At 44.8% G+C, this 17,730-nt stretch overlaps 1 protein-coding gene and 1 long non-coding RNA gene across 2 annotated transcripts; both read right to left on the bottom strand.

Moving 5' to 3' along the window:
* Positions 1 to 11,274: 11,274 nt before the first annotated feature.
* On the bottom strand, positions 11,275 to 12,715 carry LOC309388021 (uncharacterized protein). The gene is made up of 5 exons (XM_081944986.1): positions 12,657 to 12,715; positions 12,315 to 12,443; positions 11,931 to 12,026; positions 11,742 to 11,810; positions 11,275 to 11,379 (listed from the first exon to the last, which is right to left on the bottom strand). Exons 2-5 carry the CDS (start codon positions 12,395 to 12,397, stop codon positions 11,307 to 11,309), a joined length of 321 nt encoding a protein of 106 aa, XP_081801112.1. The 5' UTR covers positions 12,398 to 12,443; positions 12,657 to 12,715; the 3' UTR covers positions 11,275 to 11,306.
* A 1,102-nt stretch (positions 12,716 to 13,817) lies between these two features.
* LOC309387921 lies at positions 13,818 to 16,672 on the bottom strand. The gene is made up of 3 exons (XR_014174693.1): positions 16,269 to 16,672; positions 14,080 to 14,156; positions 13,818 to 13,875 (listed from the first exon to the last, which is right to left on the bottom strand). It is a non-coding gene; the product is annotated as an uncharacterized lncRNA (long non-coding RNA).
* Between the last annotated feature and the right edge of the window lie 1,058 nt (positions 16,673 to 17,730).

Below are 17,730 nucleotides of genomic sequence, written 5' to 3'. Positions count from 1 at the left end.
ACAAAACAAAGTTTACATTTGAAGTGGGATTCACAGATAAACATCCTAATCAGGAGCTATAGATAATTGTGTGATAAGATTCCTGTAACTGCAGCATCCAGGCATTTTTATAGCATCCTCACTTTCAGTGAGCGGAAGCAATAGCCAAGTCTTATCTTCAACCTCATTGAAGATGTGCAGCCTACTGTATGAGCAGAGGCAGCCATGCTCATATAAATTCTCCTTCAGTAGAAATAAACTGTTGCAGTTTCATATCTTAATACAGGGGTGTCCAAACTTGGGAACTTTAAGACTTGTGGACTTCAACTCCCAGAATTCCCCAGCCAGCCATGGCTGGCTGGGGAATTCTGGGAGTTGAAGTCCACAAGTCTTAAAGTTCCCAAGTTTGGACACCCCTGTCTTAATAGGACTAGAGATCTACATGTACTTGCTTGAAATCAAGAACCATTGACTTCAAAGGGACTTCTCTAAAGTAAGATCATATACAGACCTGGCCATTTTACGGCCTGTGGGCCATATTCATCCCTGTGCCTGTGCCTGTCCTTCCTGCAGTGTTGGTATTGCCATTGGTGGTGGTGGTGGGGGCGGCGGATGAGGCATTGACAGGGGACTGGAGAGCAGTGGGGGGCATGGACAGTGGGGGGCATAGGCAGGGGTTGGGGCAGGGATGGTGGTGGGCAAGGGTCACGGTGTGATGGCAACCTCCACAACAGACCCAATTTTTCATGTGGCCCCTGAGGAAAATTATTTGCCCACTCCTGCTTATGTAGATTTAGGTGTGCTTAGGTGTGATTATGGGACATTAGGTTTTCTCTAAAATTATCTGTTGACTTTGAATATTATTAAAAGAATAAAGTCACCCATGTCATGTTACAAAACGGGCAAATCTTTAATTAATTCATTAAACATATGAAGTTGCTGCCTCTGACTTGTCCATCCCATTGGGGATGCCCCACGCCATATCATCCCCCCTTCCCAGTTTCCCACAGCAATAAATGTGGCAGGCCCGAAGGCCCAATGCAAAAGATGGCTTCCAGGCTTGAGATGGCTATTCCTCGGGTGCCAGAAAACAGCAGTGAAATTAGCAGAAATAAATTATTGGCAGTTCCCTGATAAGGCCATCCAATAATAATGCCTGGCTTGGTCAGAACTCCCGAATCATTGGAGCTTGACTCCACCTTCCATCCATGCTGAGTTATGAACTCAGCTCTTGGGATCAGGACAAAATGGTGGCTCCTTCCCCATTCCAGGCATTTTGCTTTGAGAGCACTGAGGAGACACCATCTCAGGCCAGTTCTCAGGATGACTCAGAGTTTATTCTCCGCCAGAAGAAAATGTCCCAAGAGCCCCACCGAAGGAGACGGGGGAGGGCTGCTGCTCTTTCCGGGAACAGCTAGCCTTTGCTGCCTAATGGTCACTCTACTACGTGGTCAGTCTGCTTGCGCTGTGCAGGCAGAACCAGCCTTGGACTCAAGGCTACAACTTCCAGAGGAGGAAATCTGTGGGCGTAACTCTTATTAATGTCCGTGTGCAGCACCTTATTTCCAGGCTGACCTTAGTGCATGTGCCAGAGGTCCATTAAACTGCTGATTAAATAGATCAACAAGTGCTTTGGCAATCATTTGATATTTAATGTTCAGCTTGCTATTAAAATGCTAATTAAATGTTTTAACATGCCACACATGTTTTATGTATTAATAAGCAATAAGCATTCAACTTACACTTCTTGTGTGATTTAGAATTAATTGAAGGGTAGTGAGGGTTCCTCCGTTATATACCTATTAAACCCCTGTAACTGCTGTTTTTACAGTTGATTGGTGTTCATTTAACATACCATAATTGCTCTTTAAATACGTTAAGTGCGTCTTTGAGACAATTTACAGTGTAGCAGTTTCCCAGCAGTATTCCTCAGAGGTATATGCAAAGTGGCTTCTGTGCTGGAATTCTCCCCGAAATGCATGGCAAAAACCCTTCCCCCCTCCCTTTGCATTGTGAGTGAAGTGAGAGGGCGGAGAGGGAGGGGCGCAGACGCTGTCTGTGCAAGCTGAGAATCTCAAGAGGAGAAACTGGTTCCCTGGGTGCTAAAACAATGCATCACACCTCCCATAGGCTGGGGAGGGGGGGACTAGCAGAGGGGGGGGGCTAATAGAGATGTTTTGCTGGCAAGCCAATTAGACGGCATGAGATAATGAAGGCATCTGTAAGTACTCTGTGCTCTTTGGGCAAAGCTGTGTCGTATGCAAATCTTGCCAAATCTTGAGAATACCGTCATTGCAAACAGCCAGGACTGTTGTCTAACTAGGCTGTTTCTGTTGTTCGATTATTATTATTATTATTATTATTATTATTATTATTATTATTATTATTATTATTTCATTAAACATAAAACTCAATCAACTGAACATTCAAAAATGTATCACAAATACCATTGACGGGTGCTAATGGTTGATACGGTTTGCTGCCAGTGTCCTAGGTATCAACCAAGTACCTTTTTAAGATGTGCGATGCTCCGAGTAGCACAGTTTTTTGCAGTTCCGCTGGTGTTATTGCAGGAAGCTGAAATTTGCCGATGTATCTTATAAAATTTTGATGTATCTTATAAAATCCTTATTCTGTATCTTATAAAATTCTTGGACATGGTACCAAGTGCCTCGAAGACAATGGGTATCCCTGTCACATGTTTCATCCATAGCCATGTAGTTTCGATGGGCAAGTTGTGATATTTTGTCATTTTTCCCAGTTCTTTTTCTTCGACTCTGGGATCTCCTGGTACAGCGATATCAATAAACTGTACGCTTTGGTCCTTGACAACTGTGATATCTGGCATATTGTGTTCCAAATGGCGATCCGTCTGTATTTGAAAGTCCCACAAGATCTTCACTGTCCCATTTTCAGTGACTTTTTCCAGCCTCCCTGTATGCGGCCCTCCCTCACATGCGTGCGCCCTCGCATGTACCCAGCCCTCACGCATGCACATGTACCCCCATGCGCTTTGACCCTACGCAGCTGTGCAAGCCCTTCCTGCATGCACTCTGCCCCCACACATGCACAGCAGAGACCCAACTACTAGCTGGCCAGTGGGAGGCATGCGTGCATGTGCGGTGGGGCTGAACTAGGGCAATGGCTTGCGGGCCCACAGAGAGGGCGCTGCGTGCCACCTGTGGCATGTGTGCCATAGGTTCGCCATCATGGTCCTAGACCAATAATAGAGTCCAGCATTTTTGCTGATGGATTTATAATCACCCAATTCTGCCAATGATATTTTTTCTCTGACCACTCTGCTATGCTACTCCCCTCTAGTACTAGATTCCTCTTGATTCAAAGACCAAAAGATACTTCAACTTTTGCAAAAGCTGAGTTGGGCCCCTCCTGGCAAGAGACAGGTCAAGGTCTCTGTCCATGGCCTTCAATTTCAAAGAGTCTAATTCCTCTATTTTTTTTCCATTTTGCTAGTAAAACACAATCTATAAAGCTTGATACAATAAATTATTTCAATAGAATGATATTTAAATGGTTAAATTCTTAACATTCGACTGTTTAGGCACCCTAGAGTACTGAATACAGAGAAAACAGAAAGACCGGAGACTCTTAACAATATTAGTTACAAATTTTATTGCTTTTAAAGTAAAAACCAAAAAGGAAAACAAAACAAAAACACAAAAATAATTATGATAAAAATACAGACATTATTAAAAGAAAAAACACCACATAAACATGCTTTTGGAAGAAATGGGGGGAAAAACCACAAAGGAAAAAAGAAAAAAGCTTTGAAAATGAGGAGATGAATGTCGGGTTTCTCATCAGACAATATGATTTTCACCTCATCAACTCTTCTCTTGATGAACTTGCCAGCTGAGAATTCTGAAAGTTGAAGTCCCCAAGTCTTAAATTTCCCAAGTTTGTAGACCCCTGGTACACCAGGAGTCTTCCAGATTTTTCTCATCTACAAAACATCAGCAAGGAGTTGCATGAATATTTGCCAATCGTTCATTGCAGATCCCTCCTGAAAACTATAGTACATTATTTGATAGATCAACACAGTCAGAGGTGGTATTCAGCCAGTTCTGACCAGTTCTGGAGAACCCATAGTGAAGATTTTGAGTAGTTCGGAGAACCAGCAAATGCCATCTCTGACTGGCCCCGCCCCCATCTATTCTCTGTGTCCCAAGTCCCAGCTGATCTTTTGTTGCCCTGCATAGGAGAACGGAGCTGGAAAGGAGGTGGGGAGGGTGGGGAGGGAGTGGGGATTTTACAGTAACCTTCTCCTGGAGTGGGGAGGGAATGGGGATTTTGCAGTATCCTTCCCTTGCCACGCCCACCAAGCCACGCCCACAGAACTGGTAGTAAAAAAATTTGAATCCCACCACTGAACACAGGGCCCAGTATTATATTACAGCCAAAGTCATGTGCATAAGCACATAGTAGGAAATACCACTTACTTAGTTACCACTGGAAAGCCTTCTTTCCTGCTAGCCCAGCTTAGCGCATGTGCATGATTGATAAATTCCCTGGCCTCCTTCTTCCTGCCGTATATTTAGCAAGTTAATGTTTTCCTTGGCTCAGAAATGGAACTACTTAGCAGTTTCCAACAGCCAACTTCACTCCTACCCATCTCAGGATTCGCTTTCAGCCGGGATGACATCACCTCCCCCACTTCTACCCGGGAAAACCTATCAGCTCAAGAGAAGCCTTAGCTGAGTCTTAGAACTGCACAATAACACGGGGCTCTTCCCGTTTGGTGAAAGATTTCCTGCAGGCTGTACGCCTGCTAAAGAGGCAGAGCAGCAAAGCCAGAGGGGAAAATCAATCACCTTGCTGAGGAGAACCCACAAATCAGGAGAACCCAATTCAGCAGTGACTTGAACGAGATGTAATAGAGGCAACTTAAGAGATTGGCCACAGCGGCAGATTTACTGGTGACATTTTTGTGTGCCAACATGAAGTGGGTTGATGGCACCATGTTAATCCAGCAGCGCAGAAATGACAGCAGGTTAATGACATAACGGTTTAATACAGGGATGGAGAATCTGTGGCCATAAGATTGTCACTGAAGAACAGCATCAGGCAGCTCATCGAGCAGGGTCCATCAGCTGCCTGGTGACTGATGCTGGGAGTTTGTTCTTCAGCAACATAATTTCCATCCTTCACTTAGATTAGAGGCAGATGCACTTCTGACTTATGCTGAATTCCCAGGCTTTTCCCCATCTGAAGAGTCAGTTAGCATTGTATACCGGCTGCTGGGTTGCTGTTATTTCTGGATGATTTGCAGCTGTCCCAGGAAAATGGAATGCTGTAATCCATAAGATCTATCGGTGATGGTGATTTTAGGCATGGAAGGCATTGTTGTCACTGGCTGTAAGCAATGGTCATTTTGCAGAGCCGTGAAGGAATGGCATTTCTATGCATCCATGGACATGCATCCATTTCAATGTTATTGTGATGTGACTAAGACCATTCTATTCTTCTAGGACTTTTATAGCTTTTTTTTAAAGCACACATTAAAGTGCCTTAATTTTTTAAAATTCTAATATTACCTGATGATATTAGTTTCATAGTTTTTACTACTACTACTCCTGCTGCTGCAGCAGCAGCAGCAGCAGCAGCAGCAGCAGCAGCAGCAGCAGCAGCAGCAGCAGCAGCAGCAGCAGCAGAATTCTGGTTATTGGATAGAAATATTGGGTTAAATATAGCACCAGAATACATCAGGCACCACCTTGCCAAAATAAAATCTACCCGTCCGGTCAAAACCTCTCAAGAATTTCTGTTGAGAATATCTCTCCTCATTGTCCAAGAAATTTGTGAAGTATGGGTCAGATGGTAGTATTTTTTTAATGTAGCTCTAGTGCTTTATGTGGCTCCTGAAAGGAGGGTTTAATTTTGCCCTTTGCTAGCACTTCGTAAGGAACTAACAGTTACCTTACTCCACTGAGCTGTTTAATTGTGGGGGCATTCATCTAGGCTGGATTGTTTTTTTCAGAGAGTGAGTGTATACTTAGCTCTATGCTGTTTACATTTACACTAAGGGAAGAAAGAAGTAAGTAAGTAAGTAGTGAAGGAAGGAAAGAAGGAAGGAAGGAAGTCAGCTGCTACCTCATGCTTCCTTGTGTTTTGCTCTATTCAGTAATGTGCGGTGAGGTTTATGGCTGGCGAGGCACTGACAAAGTGGTGGGTTTCAAATATTTTTAGACTTGTGGACTTCAACTCCCAGAATTCCACAGCCAGGCATGCTCAGTTCCAATTTAAAACGACAGCATTTGTTTCTCTCTCCCTTCCTCCCCCTCTCTCAAACACACACACACACACACACACACACACACACACGCAGAGAGAGAGAGAGAGAGAGAGAGAGAGAGAGAGAGAGAGAGAGAGAGAGAGAGAGAGATGATATGTATAATGCATAGTCAGGTGAACATTATTATTCATGGACATCTAAAACTGGACTATCTCTCCTACCCCCTTCACTCTCTCACTCACTCTCAAACAAACACACAAAAAGACAAAAGTTGGATTGGATATCTTTTCCAGTGGCTTGAAAGCAGCTCCTCGGCCACCCCCACCCCCATTCCCCTGCTGCCTTCCCCAAACACCTCCACCATTGCAAATGCAGCCTACTGTCTGGGTGGGAAATGCCTGGAATGCAATAAAGCCCACCCACTCACCTCCTGCTGGCAGGCTGGGGTGAGAGAAGAGGCAGAGAAGCCGGAGAGCAGCCGATCTGAGCCAAAAGAAAGAGGCTGAGGGAAAGTGTGTGTGCTACCGCATGGCTCTTTGCCTGGCTTCCGTGAATGACTCTGCTTAACTGTTAAAAAAAGCCTCTAAAAAGCGCCCTCTACTATGAGGCAGGAGAACTGCGTGCCTCCCCTAGGTCAGGAATTTTTAGGCTTTTAATCCTTGCTTAACTCTGCTCGAGTGATCATAAAAAGCCTAAAGTCAGATTAGAGTAGGCACGCAGTTCTCCTGCCTCATAGTACAGGGCGCTTTTTTAGAGGCTTTTTTTAACAGTTAAGCAGAGTCATCCACGATGAGACAGCAACTTGCTCAGCTTTTTCCTTTTACATTTTTTTCTTTTCATGATGAGAGCTGTGAAGCTGTGCCTCACTTGCCTCACCTGACTGCACGTCACTGGCTCTATTCGGTGACAGACTGCATGGACTCTGGGGAGGGGAGAAATGTAACAGGGAAGACATGGGGGAAAACAAAAGTAAGTGCTGTTTCTCTTCAAGTTGCTGCTTCAAGGTCACCTGGCATACCAGCTGCACACCAAACTGTGCCTGGACTGTCCGTTATGAAAACATAAGCCTCATTGGCTGCCGGAGGGTGGGTAATGGGAGGTAGCTAAGTGTGGGAGGGAATTGAATTTAAGGCTTCTGGCACACAATTCTCAGTTCTGGCTTTGCATTACTACAGTACACTTGACCAGATTCACTTACCTTTCCTATCGGTTTGCAAATGTGAGCACGCTCATGCATTACATCAGGGTGGAGGACGGAGCCTCCTGTAGCCACCGCTACCAGTTCGCCTGAACCAGAGAGAACTGGCTGAATACTGGCTGAATGCACTTGACTTCCAGAGGTGGGTTGCTCCTGGTTCGGGGCAGATCAGGAGAACCGGTAGAGGTGGCGGCAGGAGGCTCCGCCTACCCACCTGGACACTTCTGTGCATGTGCAGAAGTGTCACACACACGTGCAAACCAGTAGTTAAAAAAATGGAAACCCACCTCTGTTGACTTCTACTAATATTATACCTTTCTCAACAAATGGAGCCCAAGATTGTTTCAGTTTAGAAGTTTAACTATGGCAGGTCTGAAGGGAGGGAGGGAGGAAGGAAGGAAGGCGATATAAGCAGAATAGGGAAACAGAAATATGTCTCCACCATTGTGCAGAGTGAGACAGCCACATAAATGACGTATTGGAGCAGTGGTGAGGTGAGGTATTCAAAAACAGAACTGCGTGTAATCTGATTACTTTGGAGAGACATCTCATCCTTCACTGCAAGCCACTTAACTCTCTCTCTCGCTCTCTGGCTCTGCTTCTGTAGTTTCTGTTCGCAGCCTAGATCAGTCTCTCTCTCTCTCTCTCTCTCTCTCTCTCTCTCTCTCTCTCTCCCTCCCTCCCTCCCTCCCTCCCTCCCTCTCTCTCTCTCTCTCTCTCTCATCCTTGTGCTCTTCAGATGTTGAAGCTACACATCAAAATTTCTCACTGAAACATAGCGATATGAAGTTATAAGGCACATAGTGGGCATTGCACTGGGGGAAAGAACAAGTGTGGCCCGCAGCTATGCTGGTTTAAATTTCTGGATTTGGAGAAATTGCATTTCACTCAAGGGAGATTTGACTTTTTTAGTCCAAATGTCTGGAAGGCATCAGGCTAGAAGGGCTGAATGAAATCTATCAGGTATGGTCACCTGGGAGTGCTTACAATAATGGGTTCATTGCTAAGCCGAAATATATCTGTTTTTCTTTGCAGTAAGCTTGTGCGAACCTACAAATTCTGGTTTATAGGTCACAGATTTTGGATAGCACAGTGTAATAACCTGACCAATTTTAACTTTATCACCCAAACACTGGTAGGTCCATCACAGTTTAGCATGAACAGGGTCATCATTGAAATAAACCCTTCTTTAACTAGCAAGGAAGTGACGTGGAAACCATTAACACATTTCCCCTATATATTTTAATGGACTTCTTTAAAGAGTAAAATAGATTGATCGAACAACCTCTTTTCTATAATAAATCTACCATGCTATTATTTTTGAAAGAGCACCCCTGTTTTATACATAATGTGCCATAACGTGGAGGCAATTTGGAATAGCATCAATTGTTCCCTGCCTGTTGAGAGATGATTAAGGACATAAAAGGCAATGTTGTTACTGCTTTCATTTACTGTTAGGAAACTACAAGGCAAATGAATGAAACTTTGATTCTGTACAAGAGGTCAGATGCCCTGGCACTGTCCTTTAGGATTGGCCCAGCTCCACAAAAAGTGACAGTTAGTTTAGAAGGAACCTGTGGGCTCTGAATTTTTCAGCAATGGGGGCAATGTGCTCCTTGCTAGGTCACAATATGCCAGTGGTGGGTTTCAAAAATTTTGGAACCTCTTCTGTAGGTGTGGCCTGCTTTGTGGGAGTGGCTTGCCACCCATGTGACCGGGTGGGAGTGGCTTGATGCCCATGTGGCTGGGTGGGAGTGGCTTGCTGCCCATGTGACCGGGTGGGAGTGGCTTGCCGCCCATGTGACCGGGTGGGAGTGGCTTGCCACCTATGTAACTGGGTGGGAATGACTTGCTGCCCATGTGACCGGGTGGAGTGGCTTGCCGCCCATGTGACTGGGTGGAGTGGCCAAGACGATGTCACTGAATTCTTTGCCCCACTGGATAAACTACAATAAGATTAAAATAAGTACACAAAACAATAAAAGAGCTACTTACAGAAGGAAGATGACTATCCTTGCCAGTCTTCAGTATCACTGACTCCAATGAATGGCGTGCACAAAGAAGAGACACAGACATGAACTCTTCCATTGCATGCACTGCATTATGATGAAACAAGCACACAAAACAATAAAGACAGCTACTTACAGACTCGCAGTGGTGGGTTTCAAAATTATTTAGAACCTCTTCTGTAGGTGTGGCCTGCTTTGTGGGAGTGGCTTACCAGCCATGTGACTGGGTGGGAGTGGCTTGCTGGCCATGTGATCGAGTGGGAGTAGCTTGTCAGCCATGTGACTGGGTGGGCGTGGCCAATTTGTAAAATGTGAAACTCACTTAACAATGCTCTTGCTTAGCAACCAAAATGTTGGCTCAGAAACTCTGGCATTGAAGTGTGCAAATCTTAAAGCTGCCAAGTTACAAGATCCTTGCTCCCCTAACCCTTTAGAAAAAAAAACCCCAGGGGTGTTCAAACTTGACAGCTTTAAGACTTGTGGACTTCAATTCCCAGAACTCCTCCTCTCGCTCTTCATCTTGATGATGTGCGGACGGGCAGGGGGAGGAAGCTGGAACCAGTTCTAAACGGCACTGTAGATTTGTGGAACCTCTTCTATAGAAGAGGTTAGAACTGGCAGGAATCCACCCCTGCCTTCTTGCCACTTTCTCCCAGCAATGGAGCAGTTGTTTCCTTAATTTTTTTATTGTTTTTAACACGTTGGAAGCTTTTTTTGTTATTTTTTACTTTTGTGGCTAACCTTTCTTCATCGTAAGTCTTAGCTTTGCTCATTTCATCTTTACATATTTGGGCTGTTTGCTGATATTCTGCCATACTTATGTCCCCCTCTTTCCACTTTTTATATTTATCTTTTTTGTCTTTCAATTTGTCAGAGAGTTCTTCATGCAGCCATGCTGGTTTCTTCTGGGAGCTGTTATTCTTCTTCTTCATTGCTATTGTGCTATATTGGGCTTTTGCAATCTCATTTTTCAAAATTTCCCAAGCTTCTTGAGTTGTTTTTCCCTTGAGGATTTTCATCCATGGAATTCTTCCCAAGCTCTCTCTGAGTTCATTGAAATTAGCTCTCTTAAAGTCCAAGACACTAGTTTGACTTTGTTCTACTACGTGTGTTTGCATAATGTTAAATTCCAATATTGCATGGTCACTTGCCCCCAGGGTTCCTGTGGCTTCAACACCTTCTATCATTTCCTCTCTGTTAGTGAGAATTAAGTCTAATATGGCTGATCCCCTTGTTCCCTTCTCTACTTTTTGGGAAACAAAGTTGTCTGCTAGATTTGTTAGGAACCTGTTGGATCTTCCACTTGGTGCAGAGTTTGTTTCCCAGTTGATGTCAGGGTAGTTAAAATCCCCCATTACTATTGTGATGTGAATCCTACATATCTTAGTTAGCTGACTAGCAAAAAGTTCATCTACTTCCTCTGCTTGGTTGGGTGGCCTGTAGTATAGACCTATGGCAATGTAATTTCCCCCCAACATTTAATATTGACCCAAATGCATTCAAGATAGTTCTCATCATTGTTGTGCTCTATTTCTGTAGAGATGTAGTTATTTCTTATATATAGTGCAACTCCGCCTCCTCTTTTATTTGGTCTATTTCTTTTAAATAATTTAAATCCTTCTAGCTGTATGTTCCATTTGTGGGTTTCATCCCACCAAGTTTCTATAATGGCAACAATATCGTATCTGCCCTCATTTACTTGAATTTCTAATTCACCCTGTTTATTCCTCATACTCTGTGCATTGGTGTACAGAAATTTGAGTCCTTTAAACTTTATGTAACAATTGCTTTTATTTATTTTTTACACTTAACAATATAAATAAAATTACAAACAACAACAACAACAACAACAATAACAATAACATTGTTATCCCAAGCAGGGCTTTGTAGGTGGGGAAATTCTGTCCTCCAGCTGCATACCCTCCATTGCTGAAGGCGTCCTGTAGGCAGACAGAATAACAGAATTAGAAGGGATCTAAGAGGTCTTCTAGTCCAACCCGCTCCTCATGAAGACATTCCCAGCATCACATCTGTCTGTCTGCTGGGCTAAAGAGACAGCTTCTGGTGCAGCCCATCAAGAAGGGGGAGACTGGCTCCTCTCGCAAGTAATGCAGCTGACCTTCACTACTCCTGGCTTTTCTCTCCCCTAAAAGTTCTTTGTTGAGGTGCAGAAGGCAATTCCTCCTCCTCATCACTAACAAGCTGGCAGCTGCCTACTTTCCCCACCTGAAGTCTCAGGGCTGCCATGTTGTTTCAGCCAAATCACTCTTGACAGGCTGCTTGGAACCACTGACCAACTCACCTCCCAAGGTGCCTGGGGCTGGTTCCTCCTCCTCCAAGCTGACCTCTGGAGGGGAATCTGAGGAAGCATCTGGGGAAGGAATCAAAGACTATTATTAGTACCATGTTGTTCTTTCTGGAGCTACTTGTACTTGCCCTCCGCTCTTCCCAGGTAGCATATTGGACACCTTCCTATCTGTGGCGCTCTTACCTCTTCTCACTGAAGAAGATGGTCCAGGGAGTCCAGGATGTCCTCTTCCAGGCTGCTGAGATCCTCCAGAGTGTCTTCTCCTTCCTCTGGAGAATCCTGTGAACAACAATGATTCCTCTTTAGCAATCAGGGAAAGGAAACTCAGAATTTCTAAAAGAGGGTCTACTGAATGGGGATCACATTTCCCATTTAGAATACCGGTCCCTGATGTGTTCCAGGAAAGGAACCAGTCGCACCAGAGCTTGGGTGCATATAGTTAGACTAAATACCTTGCCCCAAGGGCCGGGTGTCCCCTTGCTCCACTGCCCAGAGAGCTCCAGCACAATTCCCTCAGGTTAGAGGGACTCTGTCCCTGCCCAACTGAAAACAATTTGTCCTTCTTACCCATGGACTGGAAGAGGCCTCCGCATCCTGGTCCCAGCTATCCTCAGATTCCTCCTCCAGAAGGTCAGCAAGGGAGTCTTCATCCCAGAGGCTGCTGGTCCTGGAGCCCATCAGGACAGTCAGCAAATCCTGCAAATGACAATGAGTCCTAAGCTTTCTGCATCCCCATTGGATTGCTGGAAGATAGGGTGCATTCAGGCCCTATGGGCCAACAGCAAGAGAGCCTTTGTAAGCCTTAAGCTTAGAAAGATACATACCACAATTTCTCCCTCTCTCATTAGGAGTCGTGGCATAGCCCTAATCCTAACCCTAACCATTGCCCCATTGCCAAAACTTTCTTACCTCTGGGGAAGACAAGTCCTGCCCGGGAGAGGTCTCCACCTCCACTGGTTGGTCCTGTGGTTCCTGGAATCAAAATACCAAGAGTTTGTCTATTGGTATAGTAAGAAATCCACAGAGACAGGGCTTCTTCTTTTCACATGTGAGGAATTCTCCAGTCCTTACCAACTCAGTGGAGGTCTTCAAAACAGTGGACAGCCACGGCCTGCAGGGCTCCTGGGGGGAGAAAACAAAAGGGTCAAAGATCAAAAGAAGCCATGGGCCCTTTTGTAAGAGTGGTCATGTTGAAGCTCTAGGAACCCTTCCGGCTGGCCTGCCAAGGGGCTTGGCCTTCCAGTGGGATTCCCCTGAGATGCCTCCCCTCTGCAAGTGTTTCACCCTCCGAAGTGATACCTACCCTGAAAGGCAGTCACCGCTTCCCTCCTGCAGAACCCCTGAGCTCAGAGGATCCTGCAATAAGAATGCAAATATTCCGTCTCTTGGCATTTTAACCAATGCACAGAGTCAGAACTTCTTCCACTACCAGGGGGAGGAGCTGGTCTGGCCTTACTGACTCAGTGCAGGTCTCCCAAATTGTAGCAAGCCTTGGTGTCCACCTCAACGAGCTCTCATTTCTGGGGAGAGAACGAAGGGCCTGAGTTATTCTTCTGTTAGCAGAGGTAGAGGCAGAGGGTAGAGATGCCTGCCCTCTGCCACCCTTTCTTCTAACCCTTCTCTTGGGGGCTTCAGAATCCCTCAGCTAAGAACACTAACCTCAAAGAAATGAGAGCTGGCCTGACATCTTCCTTCCTGGGACTCCGGGTGCTGGCAGGAGCACCCATCACAACCTGCAAGAAACAATTGTTCATTGTCATAAATTGTAAGTCCTCTGCATGTTTATCTTCCCTGGGAAGGAAGGGCTGCAGTACAGAGGGCACAGAGACAGCAGATCATGGGAAATGTTGATAAGAAGAGACTCAAAATGGGTCCTCCCTAGTATTTCCCAGGATCTTCCCTTCTGAGCCATCAAGATCATCCCATTAACACAAGGAACTCTTCTTCAGCTTTCTAGGCTGGCCAGGTTCCCCCCAAGTGGGAATTCCTCCCTTCCCCCACCCGGTTTTGAAGTATGAACTGGCCTTCTTGCAGAAGCGTCCTTACCCCAGGAGAGGAAGATGTGACTCCATCAGACACATGATGTGTCTCCCATTCTCCCTGCTGGTCTTTCAGTTCCTGTGCCGTCCTGAGCAAAAGAAGAAGGTAACATGTCAAAAAACATCCATCTAGCTCAGCCTCTCCTTTCTCAGGCCAGCCAGTCAGCCTGCCCATCTTTTTGCCCTGAAGCCCCTTCTGGACAGAAAGCCATTTGGGTAGAGGCTCTTACAGACTCCACAGTCCATCAATGGTTCCCCACCATGCCCAGGGTTTAAGGAAAAGGGGGTGGTACCTGTCAGGAGGCACAGGAAGGTCTTCAACGTTGCTCTTCAGACAACAGAAAAGGTGCGAACACCTTTTCCAGACGTTCTGTGAAGAAAAGAGAAATAGCCGTGAAGTCAGTCAGAAGAGTTGAGAAGCAGGACTTTCTCCCCTGCTGCCAGTTTCTTGAGAGCTGAGATGGCCACACTTACTCTGAAGAGCCTTCTGAGAGCCATGACCAACTAGATGCACATCCTGTCACTGCACGAAGGGAGAATGGGCAGATGGGCATTGGCTAGAGGCTTGTCAGGGAAACTTACAATCTCGTTCCCTTGGCAACCAAGTAAACAATGGCCATATTCTATACCCACCCAAGGAGGGCAGCTCACCTGGGTCTAGGAGTGACCGATGGCTGACTCCCTTTGTGGCCTTTTAGCCTGTGTGTTTCATGTGGGAAGTTGTTGGTTCATGAACAACAGAGAAGCACCATCATTGTGGCACAAAGCACAGAGGGAATCATGGCATCCTAGGGCGGAAGCGACTTTTAGTCCAACTCCCTGCCCAAGGAAGGGCTCCTCCTACCATCTCAAGCAAATGATTGGCCAATCTTTTCCTGAAAATCTCAAGAATGGAGCACAAACAAGTCTTGGAAACAAACTGTTCCACTGCTTAACGATTCTCACAGTGAAGAAATTCTTCCTTATTTCCAGGGTTGGATCTCTCTCTGATGAGCTACACACACACACACACACACACACACACACACACACACACACATGCACACACACCATCATCACCACTATCCATCCATCCATACATACAACTATGCATAATGTATATTGCTATATTGAAAGTCAGCTCCATTTTCAATTCATTAAATGAAGATTCCATCCCCACCTGATTACATATTAGTCATTTTTATCAAATTCCTAATTAATTTTAATATTGAACCATATGATGTTTTTCCTCTTCCTACAGTTTCACATTGCATTTTTATGAATTGATATTTTTTATCTATTTCTACATTGGAAGTCAAAGGAAACTCCCATCTACATTCTATCAAAGCCCCTCCAAAATTAAAAAACCTCTTCCTGACTACCTCCAAGTTCTTCATTTCAGCAGTCTCACTATTAGATGGGAGAGGAGTGTCTTTGGTGCAAGGCAGGGATGGGAAATTTCTGATAGATGTGAAAACTCAACCTGAGGCTATGGCCCTTTGGAAAGTCCCCATACTGACAAAGGCCAGGAGAATCCCAAGGAGTTGGAGGAGCCTTTGGCCTTCAGCAAAATAGTTGGCCAAGGAAACTCTTGAATCTATCAGGGCAAAAGAGATTCAGGATTCCTAAAAGAGGGCCTATTGATCGGGGATGTTGGACCACAACAATCTGACTGTTGCTGGATACATCTCTGGAGTTGGAGAAATCCCCATTCCAGAGGTGGGTTGCTGCCGGTTTGGCCCAGTTTGGCTGAACCGGTAGTGGAATTCAGGCCTCGGTCACAGAACCAGCAGTGACCTAGGCCTGCCACACACCCGAACCGATTCCCTCGCTGCTGCTAGGCGCCGCCATTTTGTTTTTTAGTGACTGCCCATGAAGTTATGTTTCAAATAAAGTACACTCTGAAAATGGATTAGGATAGCCAACTGGTAATACCAATGAAACAATTTACATTTTGTTCAATAATTAGTCTATTTTTAAAGGCTGTTTAATTTAATCTCTGTTCTGTTCTGGCACTCAGGGAGATATTATGCCCAGCCTCTGCTTGTCATCTCTAGATCAGATTAATGTGTCCTACTCTACATGGTGTTATTACCTAAAATTAAGTTGGTACAGAATGCATTGACATATATTTTGGTTGCGGGAATTTCATTGCTTAGTAGTAGGTATCCAGGTACAATTCAAGGTGTTGTTCCTAACTAAAAAACCCAGAATGGTTCAGGATTCAGTCCAGTGGTGGGTTTCAAAAATTTTTGGAACCTCTCCTGTAGGTGTGGCCTGCTTTGTGGGAGTGGCTTGCCACCCATGTGACCGGGTAGGAGTGGCTTGCCACCCATATGACCGGGTGGGAGTGGCTTGCCCCCCCATGTGACCGGGTGGGAGTAGCTTGCCGCCCATGTGACCGGGTGGGAGTGGCCAAGACGAGGTCACTGAATTATTTGCCCCAATGGATAACTACAATAAGATTAAAATAAGTACACAAAACAATAAAAGAGCTACTTACAGAAGGAAGATGACTGTCCTTGCCAGTCTTCAGTATCACTGACTCCAATGAATGGCTTGCACAAAAAAGGGACAGAAATAAACTCTTCCATTGCATGCACTGCATTAGGATGAAACAAGCACACAAAATAATAGAAAAGGAAGGTTACTGTCCTTTTGTGTGTTGAAGTCACCCATTGACCACCTTGCTCCAATTAATGGCCTGCACAAAGAGATACAGAAAGGAAGACTTTAATTGCTTGCACTACTATATTAAAGATGAAACAAGCAGACAAAGCAATAAAACAGCTACTTACATCGGAAAGATGACTGTCCTAGCGGTCATACTCCGTTGCCTCTTCATCCTGTTAAATAATACTAACTGCAGAAGAAATAAAACAATATTGGACTCAATTGTGGTTGTAAGCTGAGGACTACACTACAGGTAACAGAAGGGACCTCTGTTTTCACCCAACAATGTACAGTCTTTTCAGGAAGGATGTCCCCCAACAAACAGGAAAGATATAGTCTTTCATCCAAGAAATTAGATCAAGAATGAATGTCATAGATTCACAAAGCAATACAGATTTCTTTTTTTTTGAAATTTAGTTCTCAGTTAAAAAAAACAGAAATATATGAATTAGGTTCAGTACTTAGGTCGGTCCAAGGAGCTTTTCAAGAGTTAGTGGTTAGAAGCAATGGTAAAGCAAGATATGGAATTAAAACCAGAAATATTTTGTTGGCTATTTGAAAGGGAACACAATACATATTTAATTTTACACATGTTAGCAGCTGCTGGAATTGTGTTTGCACAACAGTGGAAAAACAGAGATACGAAAATGAATAAATATTAGAATGTGCAGGAATAAATAAATTGACAATTAAAATCAAGAAGGCTTTGAATACTTTTTCACGTGGGATTTGTTTTAGCAACTGCTAACTAACAGAAAAAGAAATTAGAAATCTAAAAGTATGAAAGTATGAAAGAAAACACCAATTATGTAAGAAAAGGTCACTAAAATGTATAAGGAAATATTATTAATACTTGATCATTATTAATGTGTAGATAACTGCGGGACAATACACAACCATAAACTATGACAGTGCCAGGAGGACCCGCTGCGCTTTTAAATGGCTGTTAGATGTGGGCAGGTCGACTCCAGCCCGCTCACTGATTGGCTGGTGTCCAGCTAATCAGTGAGTGGTGGGCTGGGCTAGTTTAGTGTGGACAAGCAGGGGAGCAAGCGAGCTGCGACGGAACGGGCAGGGCGAGTGAGCGACTGGGCCGGGGCAGGCGTTCCGGAACTTACTTCCGGGTCCACCGATGGAATGTCTTCTAACCGGTTCAGTAGATTTGACGAACAGGCTCTACCGAACTGGTGAGAACCAGTAGGAACCCATCTCTATAACATGCCCAAGGAAGGCAGAGAATCACAGGGAGGTGACTTCTATCTGCTAGCAGCTAGTGCAACTCAAGGCCCATG

Source organism: Natrix helvetica (genome assembly GCF_964273705.1).
Source record: "Natrix helvetica genome assembly, chromosome: 2".
NCBI classification, from domain to species: Eukaryota; Metazoa; Chordata; class Lepidosauria; order Squamata; family Natricidae; genus Natrix; species Natrix helvetica.
The sequence above is the reverse complement of the archived record's forward strand: the minus strand, read 5'-3'. Positions and strand labels throughout refer to the sequence as shown.